Raw genomic sequence first — 10,000 nt, 5'->3', positions numbered from 1 at the left:
CCACTGAGGGCCGCACACTGAAAAATCAAAGCAAGCGGGGGCCATTTATTTTAAAAACCAATACAATATATGTATAAAAAATATACATTTAGGCCTCCACTCAGGCTTGATCCCGACCAGGGACCCCACAGGGTTTTGGTCAAAAAAACATGTCATTATTCAGTGTTATTATTTTTTATTATTATTCAAGTTTTAAATCTCTAGATCAACATTAGGTCTATCTGTCAATATAACGTTTTTAAAGATTTAAGTTGTATGCTCTTTTTGTCAAAGAAAACCATGTTTTTTTATGGAAAAAACACAAAATATGCCATATTTTCACCCAATAAAATTTTAAGTAGAATATTTGAGATGATATAATAATTGGAGCCTTAAAAATGTCAATAACACCATTGATTTTAATTCATTATTATTTTTTGAGCAATGACACTTAAAAACAAATCACACTGAAATTATTGGGGATCCAAAAGGGTCCTACTCATTAAAGTGTTACAAAATAAATTATACATTTTTTTTGTACTGTTTACTTTTAACACAATAGTCTCGAGATCAACTTCAGATCTATCCGTCAATTATAAGTTTTATTGTTGTTTATGTTTTTTGTTTGTTCGTTTTAGGCCCTTCTTTTAAAAAAAACAGCTCAGTTTTTTATATGGCAAACACAAAATATGCAACATTTGCCCCCAAAAATGCTTTAAAGTGGAATATTTAATGTGACGTAATTGGAGCCTTGGATAGGTCAATAATTCATAATGACATTGATTTTAATTCTTTTTTTTTTTTTTTTAAAGAAAGAAACAGCCTTTGTGTTATTAGAGTAAACATTGCAACATGTTCTTGTTACATTTAACCTGTTTGCTCTTTCATACCACTTTTTATGTTTTTTAATTTTTTTCAACCGTATTTTTAAAATGTGCCGTGGGGCCGTTAAAAAATGGCCCCTGGGCCGCAATTTGGACACCCCTGTTGTAAACACTTAAAGTTTGAGGAGTTTCTTGAAGTGGATCATATTACTGCATTGTTGGATTTCTTTGCCTAATCCATTCCATCATTTAATTCCAAAAGAGAAGCAATAATACTATGTAAGTTTGTTTTTGAGATATTCCCGCAGACCAAGCTCCACCTTATTAATAAAGTGTCAACCTTACTGTACAATCAAGTGGCTCGGTGTCGACTCTCTGCTGCGATGCTCGGTCCTGACCACTAGAGGGGGCGCTCACGCCAATGTTTTTACAGCTGTAAAAAAATATTATTTTCTTAACTTTTGTTTGGAGGAAAAAAATAGCAGTTAAGGCAACAAAACTTAGTTTAATCCAAGTTCATTTGTTTTAATGACCTAAACATTTTTTTGTGTATGTATCTCCAGGCTGTTTATCGATAAGGAGCAGTTATGTAACCGCATCGATCATTCGTGTTGCTAAGCTCGCGGTGGCGAATGGGGGAATGAGGACTCCACTTCCCAGCAGGCTTTGCGCGGGCTGCCCTCCTTTTTCACTTACTTTGAACGGCGAGGGAGAGTTGTGTACTTGAGGACGGTCTCGCCGTCCCCATTAATAATAAATAGGCACTCTGCTGTCATGGCGGAAGCGGCGGCTTGCCCTGCCTTCCGGCTCGGGGGCTCACGCTACGATCAGGTGAGTTGGTCTTTATCCTAATTTGTTATCTTGTTTGTGTGGTTTTATCATTCGGGGGGGGGGGTCTGTGGTGGGAAAACACCCCCCTCCCTCCCTCCCTCCCTTCCCTCTCCCTCCTCGGGATGCTTCCACTTTGCAGCCAAACTTGCGTCTTTTGTTCGCTCCTCTGCAGAATTCCAGCAACTTTTCAAGTGAAATGCGTGACATTTTAATGACTTGAGTACTTTATGGCCGCGAGCAAGTGCTGCAGGTTTAACTGCACCCTGCTGCGTGGACATAGCGTGTTTTTGCACCTAGAGTGTAAATCAGACACGAAGCAATAACATTGTGACCCACCCCCCTTTTCTAGCACAACCTGGCCCTTAAAGATTGATGGGCTGCTCCCATCCACGTGAAGCCCATTACTCAGTTTCCCCTCCCTCACAAATGAAGAATGATTTCCACGGCAAGGAACATGTGACCTTCCCATTTTGAAGCACTTTTTTTTTTTGTCTTTACACAGCTGCAGCCGCCATGGCAATTATGTATTTACCCTTCTGCAAGTGAGCAAAGTGCAATATCAAACGCACTTCACCTTTGGCACAATGAGAAGAAAACAGGGCAACTCAGGCTATGTCTAAACTAAGCCGGATAACCCCTTAAATCAGCACCTCCTGGTACCCCAGCATCTCCAAAACCCTCAAATCTAAACTCCAAACATCCCAGAACAAGCTAGTCAGATTACTTCTAGACCTCCACCCCAGATCACACCTCACTCCTACCCACTTTTTCAAAGTGGGCTGGCTCAGGGTGGAGGACAGAGTAAAAAAAACTTGCACTGAGCCTAGTCTATAAAATCCGCTACACCTCCCTGATACCGAAGTACATGTCAAACTACTTCCTTAAAGGCCTACTGAAACCTACTACTACCGACCACGCAGTCTGATAGTTTATATATCAATGATGAAATCTTAACATTGCAACACATGCCAATACGGCCAGGTTAACTTATAAAGTGACTTTTAAAACTTCCCGGGAAATATCCGGCTGAAACGTCGCGGTATGATGACGTATGCGCGTGACGAAGTCAGAGTAACGGAAGTTATGGTACCCGTAGAATCCTATACAAAAAGCTCTGTTTTCATTTCATAATTCCACAGTATTTTGGACATCTTTTGCAATTTGTTTAATGAACAATGAAGGCTTCAAAGAAGACAGTTGTAGGTGGGATCGGTGTATTAGCAGCGGACTACAGCAACACAACCAGGAGGACTTTGTTGGAGCGCTAGCCGCGCTAGCCGCGCTAGCCGCGCTAGCCGCGCTAGCCGCGCTAGCCGCCAACCTCACCTTGACTTCCTACGTCTCCGGGCCGCCAAACGCATCGGGTGAAGTCCTTCGTCCTTCTGCCGATCGCTGGAACGCAGGTGAGCACGGGTGTTGATGAGTGGATGAGGGCTGGCTGGCGTAGGTGGAGAGCTAATGTTTTTAGCATAGCTCTGTGAGGTCCCGTTGCTAAGTTGCTAAGTTAGCTTCAATGGCGTCGTTAGCACAGCATTGTTAACCTTCGCCAGCCTGGAAAGCATTAACCGTGTATTTACATGTCCACGGTTTAATAGTATTGTTGATTTTCTATCTATCCTTCCTTCTATCCTTTATTTTTTTGTTTCTATATGCAGTTAAAGCACGATGCTATCACGTTAGCTCGTAGCTAAAGCATTTCGCCGATGTATTGTCGTGGAGATAAAAGGCACTGAATGTCCATTTTGCGTTCTCGACTCTCATTTTTAAGAGGATATAGTATCCGAGGTGGTTTAAAACACAAATCCGTGATCCACAATAAAAAAAGGAGAGTGTGGAATCCAATGAGCCAGCTTGTACCTAAGTTACGGTCAGAGCGAAAAAAGATACGTCCATCACTGTCTCTCAAGTCCTTCACTGTAACGTTCCTCATCTACGAATCTTTCATCCTCGCTCAAATTAATGGGGTAATCATCACTTTCTTGGTCCGAATCTCTCTCGCTCCATTGTAAACAATGGGGAATTGTGAGGAATACTAGCTCCTGTGACGTCACGCTACTTCCGGTACAGGCAAGGCTTTTTTTAATCAGCGAGCAAAAGTTGCGAACTTTATCGTCGATTTTCTCTATTAAATCCTTTCAGCAAAAATATGGCAATATCGCAAAATGATAAAGTATGACACATAGAATGGATCTGCTATTCCCGTTTAAATAAAAAAAAATCATTTCAGTAGGCCTTTAACGTAAATGACCGCCATAACCACAACACCAGGGGGAGCTCCACTAACCACGTTAAACCCAGATTCCGATCTAACAAAGGTCTTAACTCATTCTCTTTCTATGCCACATAAATGTGGAATGCGCTCCCAACAGGTGTAAAAGAAAGGGCATCTCTATCCTCCTTCAAAACCACAATAAAAGTACACCTCCAGGCAACTTCAACCCTAAACTAACACCCTCCCCGGATTGTTAATAATCAAATGTAAATAATCAAATGTAGATACTTTTTCTTATGCTTTCTGATCTCTCTCTCTCTCTCTCTATGTCCACTACTTGCTGTACATATCCTACCAAGTCAGACCTACACTGTTTCAATGTCCATTTCTCTGTTCTCAATTGTTGATGACGGAAGTGATGATAACAACCAAACCTAACCCCCTTCCCCCCACCCTCCACATCCCACACCCCGGATTGTAAATAATGCAAATAATTCAATGTGATTATCTTGTGTGATGACTGTATTATGATGATAGTATATATCTGATAGTATATATCTGTATCATGAATCAATTTAAGTGGACCCCGACTTAAACAAGTTGAAAAACGTATTCGGGTGTTACCATTTAGTGGTCAATTGTACGGAATATGTACTTCACTGTGCAACCTACTAATAAAAATCTCAATCAATCTCAACAAACCTGGGCAAATTAAGGCCCGGGGGCCACAAGCGACCCGTTAAGCTTTTCAATCTGGCTTGCCGGACACTCCCCCAAAAATGTTTTAGATCTTTAAGATGGAAAGTGTAGCTGCCATTATGATGTGCAGTGATGTTTTCTAATGACCTTAAGTCTTCAACTATACAAATTATTTCAATGGTTGGAATCTATGCTTTTGCATGATATACTAGTTATTATGGTAATCTAAGTAGTTACTATGGTAATATAATTAGTTACCATGGTAATCTAATTAGTTACTATGTCACAGCAGCTCAGACGAGCGTGGGTGGTGAGCGTTTCCACAGAGTGTTTTCAGAGCCTGAAATGTGTGTGTCAGGGACAGATGCAGAAGGAGATTTTTACAACAAAGTTCTAAAGCTTAGTGATGTAACAGATTGTAGGTTGTTTTTTTTTTTATTACCCTTCGCGTTCATATTTTGCTGTGTTTGTTGAATTTTTGTTGCGTTTCGCTTGATTGTAAAATATGTAAATCGAGAGGGGGTGTGACGTTCATATGTTGTCAATATTCAGTGTTTTATCCTTCATAGTTAATATTGTAAGTCCCACATTCTTTATTTTCATGTACATTATGGGTGTCTCATTCAGTAAAAGAAAGTAAAATTCCATTCCGTTTTTTTGGGCGGTCTGTCATTACGGTTTTAGCATTCAGACATTATTGAAAGGTTTTGTATTAGTGTTCCTAAAAATAGATATACCGGCCCCCGGACACATTTTTGTCTCTAAATTTGGCCCCCTGAGGCAAAATAATTGCCCAGGCCTGCCTTAAACGAATAATTATTTAGCCTAAGCCCCATTTCAGCCACGCTAAACCATCGTTTAAGGTCCCCCTCGGACAATTTTTTACACGGGTAAGTGCGCCGTGTATATCTTGAATCTCCGGCTCTTAGCTTTGTATGGACTCATTGATCGTTTACAAACTGAGTTCGGAGAGGAAGTGACGCCAGAAAGACCGCGCCCCACACTGGAAGTGAAGTCAGAAAAACTGTGCCACAGCCAGCTTTATAATAAAGTGGTTTCGTAACTCGGAGCTAACCCCTGGAAATATGGAGGCGAGTCATCCAGACATGCCCGTGTTTCTCCTTCTTCTACATGTACAGACGCTTGTGGAAATCACACATGAATACCTTAAGAGAAAGCGATTGCAGCTATTTGGGATACAACATTTCTCAGACGGCAAGAGAACTTTCGAATGTCCAGGTCAGCTGTGATTCTACTTACCGAAAAACTTCGTACTTTTGTCGAAGGAGAGTCAACGAGAATGCGGGCTCCCGTGGATGTGATTAAAAAAGGTAGCGTGTGCTTTGTATTACCTGGCTGTCGAGGGAAGACTAACTACGGAAAATGGCGAATGCATTTGGACTGGCAAAGCAGACTGTATCAGTTATTGTCCGTCATGTATGTCGCGGACTCAACGTCTGGGTCTAGAATATGTAAAGTCACCAAAAAGGAATGGACAATGAAGGCGAAGGCAAAAGAGTGAGGAGTGTCCTGACCAGATATCTAGATCCCTAGATTGGTTGCTGTAAAATGTTCTTTATCACATTGTTTACGTGTCTAATGAAGACTTGAATAATTTATGATGGTTCAGGTGTGATTCACTACAATAGGGCCCCACAGCACACTGGATTCCAGTTAATTGAAATACCACAACACTGGATATTGTTCAGATAAGTTACATTTAAGAACTTGCACACAAGGCAACACTGGAGGTGACTATGACGTGCGCATTTTCCGCGCATGCGTATTAGGTCGCGTTGCGCCGGCTCACGAGGGTGGGAGGGGGTCTTAAACGGTGGCATTGTTGTGTGTGGACACGGATAAGGTTAGGTGTGATTTACCCTGGATAACCTTATCCGGCTTAGTGTAAACGGGGCCTCAGACTGTATGTGCAGGACATGACGGGGAATACAGCAGAGGTTTTCAACTAGTTTGTTCTGGGGGCCACATTTCCAGAAAGTTAAGGACTATGGGCCCGGACATGTCCCTTCAGTATTAGTCGTATTTTGTATATTTTGGTCTAGTTCGGGGGTGTGCAACCTGCGGCTCTTTATCGCCGCCCTAGTGGCTCCCTGGAGCTTTTTCAAAAATGTATGAAAATAAAAATAAATGGGGGGAAAAAATTAATGTTTTGTTTCAATATGGTTTCTGTAGGAGGACAAAATAACACAAACCTCACTAATTGTTAGAAATCCCACTGTTTACATTAAACATGCTTCTCTGATGAGAGTATTTGGCGAGCACCATTTAGTCCTACTAATTTTGGCAGTCCGTGAACTCATTGTAGTTTGTTTGCATGCATAACGTGTATAATGACTAAGAAATGTCATTGATTTGCCACAATGGAGGTGATTATATTAACTAAGCTTATAACCACCTCTGTCAGTTGAGAGACAAACAAAGTATCAGAGGGATTGGGCCCATCACGAGGCTGACGATGTCGTCGGCCTGGGCGGAGCCAGAGACGAAGAATACGATGACGTCGGCCTGGGCGGAGCCAGAGGAGCCGACGGCTCGTCTGCCGGCCTGGGCGGAGCCAGAGGAGCAGGTGGCTCGTCTGCCGGCCTGGGCGGAGCCAGAGGAGCTGGCGGCTCGTCTGCGGGCCTGGGAGGGTCCACCGGGGTAGATGACGGCGTCCGCAGCCCTACCGGGGTTAGAAGTAGCTGTGCCTCCCCAGCTGCACAGCTACTCATAGCCCCCCCGTCACGGGACGGATCCAAGACGTCCCCAAATAGGCTCACAGATGGGTGGGAAGGAGCTTGAAAGGAGGCAAAACATATCCTCGATTCGGCCATCAGCGCCAGAATCCAGTCAAGCCTCTCCGCCATAGAAATCTCTGCGGGGTTTGCATTTGGCTGGAGTATTCTGTCAGGAAGTGTTGGTGACGAACCCCAAGATGCAGAGATGGCAGGCTTGTTGCAGGAAGACATGATTTTAATGTCCAAAAAATGCAGGGAAACCGAACCAGGAACCAGGAAACAGGCAAACTGGAGACAGCAAACAGGAACCAGGAAACCAGGAAACAAGGAGAACTGGAGACAGGACACAGTCCACAGCATACAGGATGCAGCAAACAAAAACCAGGGAACAGCCCACAATACTCCAGCACTGACTGGAGTGCGAGGCAGGTATAAATAGGATCCGGCCGATTGACACCAGGTGTGGCCAGGTGCCAATCAGCCGCAGCGCTCAGGGAGACAAGCAGGAAACTGAACCAAAATAAGAGCGCTGACAGGAAATAAAACACAAACAGAGGAAAAAGTAAAACATAACCAAGCTGTCAGTGACAAGCCTGACATGTTTGTGTTCAAAGCTTGCCAGGGATGTTGTTGCTGGACGATTGTGTAAAAAATAACAATCACGATCATTTTGATTGACATTGTGATCACAATTAATACACGATTATTCATTAGTATTTATTTTGCCACCAAAGCTCAACTTTAAATATAGATTAAAAGAAAACCTAGTTATAAATGAGTAACGAATAAACAAGTAATATGATAATAATAGCAACAACTATACATTTAAATAGCAATATGAAAAACACTACAATTAAAATTTTCCATTTGAATTGTTTTTAATTCTGTTTTTTACCTTTGACACTTGACCACCATAGTGTGTGCTTTTTGTGTCAAATAAAAATGTAGTAAAATGTTTGTTAATTAAATGCAAAAATCTACAACTGAAATAAATACTCAAATTATTATAATTATTATTATTTTCTGTGCTGTGTCGTATTTCTAAACAGCTCGACAGTTGATTCGGCTTCACTGGCCAGCATTATCTTAAATTTAGCATCATTGATGTTTGAGAGCTATTTTCCGAGTGGGTCTCGACAGCTCCTGGTGTGTGTGAGTGACAGGAAGAAAAGCTTGCGCTTGGTTACAAGTCATTGGTGCTAGCTGCTGTTTTAAATGTATATTACACTCTAGACTCAGTCAGAAAAGAAATCCCAGCTCTTAGAAAACCCGTAAAACAACATATTTCTTCTTTTTTGGAACAAGCAGAGTAATATTATGTCAACAAATACTTCAATAAAATAGGCGATTTTTTTTTTTTCAAACCACACTTAACTAAAACATTTTTTTTTTAAATGCACATTTTGTTTTAGGAAAAGTCGGTGTAATTTCACTGAATAAAAGGGTTAAAAAAAGGTTGCAAGCGGGATCCCAAAAATACTTCTGATGATTAAAAGAATAGCGCAAATAAAGACATGGATAATTAAATAATCAATATAATTGAAATGTTTAATTAGGTAGAGTCAATCAATGCATATTATAAAATAAAATTATTGTATTTTGGAATTGATATAATTAATGCCTGGTGGTACACATTGTGGTCGTCTACTTAATTCCTAGTTATTAATACTCATTCCCTGCTTCAATGTTATGATCCTCATGTAGCTACAACAAATACCAAAATATTACATTACTACCATTAACATTAGGGGTGCTAATTGCCAAAATTGCTGTTCTTATTTATTCTGATTCTAAATCGATTCATAGTTTTCAAAAAAATAAAAATTTGGAAGATAACAAATAATTAAGAATGAATAAAAACATTACTTTTCCCGGTCATCTGCGCATTTACTCGCAGCAACTAATATGGCGTATTATTATCATTTTTATACGAGATATATTGTTGTGAGAATCGGTTTAATCGAGAATATATTCTGAGTGGAATCGTCATCCCAAGAAGTGGAATGCAAAGATTCACATCCCTAATAAACGTTAAATAGTAAATGTCATCAATATCCACATTTAGTGTTCACAATGTTATTATTGCACAGTTGTGGTGAAATTCTGTTTGGTGGCAAATTAACGGTCCACATGACAGTAGGAAGGGGATTCATATGGTCCAGTATACCTGACACATGAAACGTGACAAACTGGTGGGCGCACTATCCACTTTAGCCGCCAGATGGCAGGAGAGTGTTGAATATCTTAAGGTTTTATTTTTATTTTCTCGAGTTAGTGATTGTACTGTTTTTAAAAAAGATTACCCCCTATATGTTTATTATAGTTATTTTTATATGTATTTATTTACTATCTTGTTAATATTATTTCATTTTATATATATATATATTTTTTATTTTTTTATTTTTATTTTTTTTATATATATATATATATATTTTTTTTTTGTAATGTATTTTATTATTATTACTTTTTTTTTGTTTTTTTGTTGCTGTTTTCCTCTTTTTTTTTCTTTCTTTTGGGGCAGTGGTGGCTTGGTTGGGATATAAACAAAATAATATTATTTTGACATTTAGGGCAGACAATAGAGGTATAATGTACGCAAATATGATGTAATGGATAAGAATGTCTGATGCTGGATGTCAATAAAAACTAAAAAAAAAAAAAGAAGAATATCTTATGTCTTTTGTGGCAACTCCAACTTTGACCACAGCGTCAGTTGC

At 40.1% G+C, this 10,000-nt stretch overlaps 1 protein-coding gene and 1 pseudogene across 1 annotated transcript in view; both read left to right on the top strand.

The window, feature by feature from the left end:
* The window catches only part of LOC133644991 (rab11 family-interacting protein 1-like), a 29,142-nt pseudogene extending 27,987 nt beyond the window's left edge, over positions 1 to 1,155 (top strand).
* A 283-nt stretch (positions 1,156 to 1,438) lies between these two features.
* Positions 1,439 to 10,000, top strand: part of LOC133645155 (sideroflexin-5-like) — a 34,816-nt gene continuing 26,254 nt past the window's right edge. The window contains exon 1 of the mRNA XM_062040002.1: positions 1,439 to 1,634. Within this exon, the coding sequence (XP_061895986.1) occupies positions 1,578 to 1,634 (57 nt within the window). The 5' untranslated portion in view covers positions 1,439 to 1,577. The remainder of the gene's footprint in view (positions 1,635 to 10,000) is intronic.

The sequence above is a fragment of the Entelurus aequoreus genome, linkage group LG28 (genome assembly GCF_033978785.1).
Source record: "Entelurus aequoreus isolate RoL-2023_Sb linkage group LG28, RoL_Eaeq_v1.1, whole genome shotgun sequence".
In the NCBI taxonomy this organism is placed as follows: Eukaryota; Metazoa; Chordata; class Actinopteri; order Syngnathiformes; family Syngnathidae; genus Entelurus; species Entelurus aequoreus.
The sequence above is the reverse complement of the archived record's forward strand: the minus strand, read 5'-3'. Positions and strand labels throughout refer to the sequence as shown.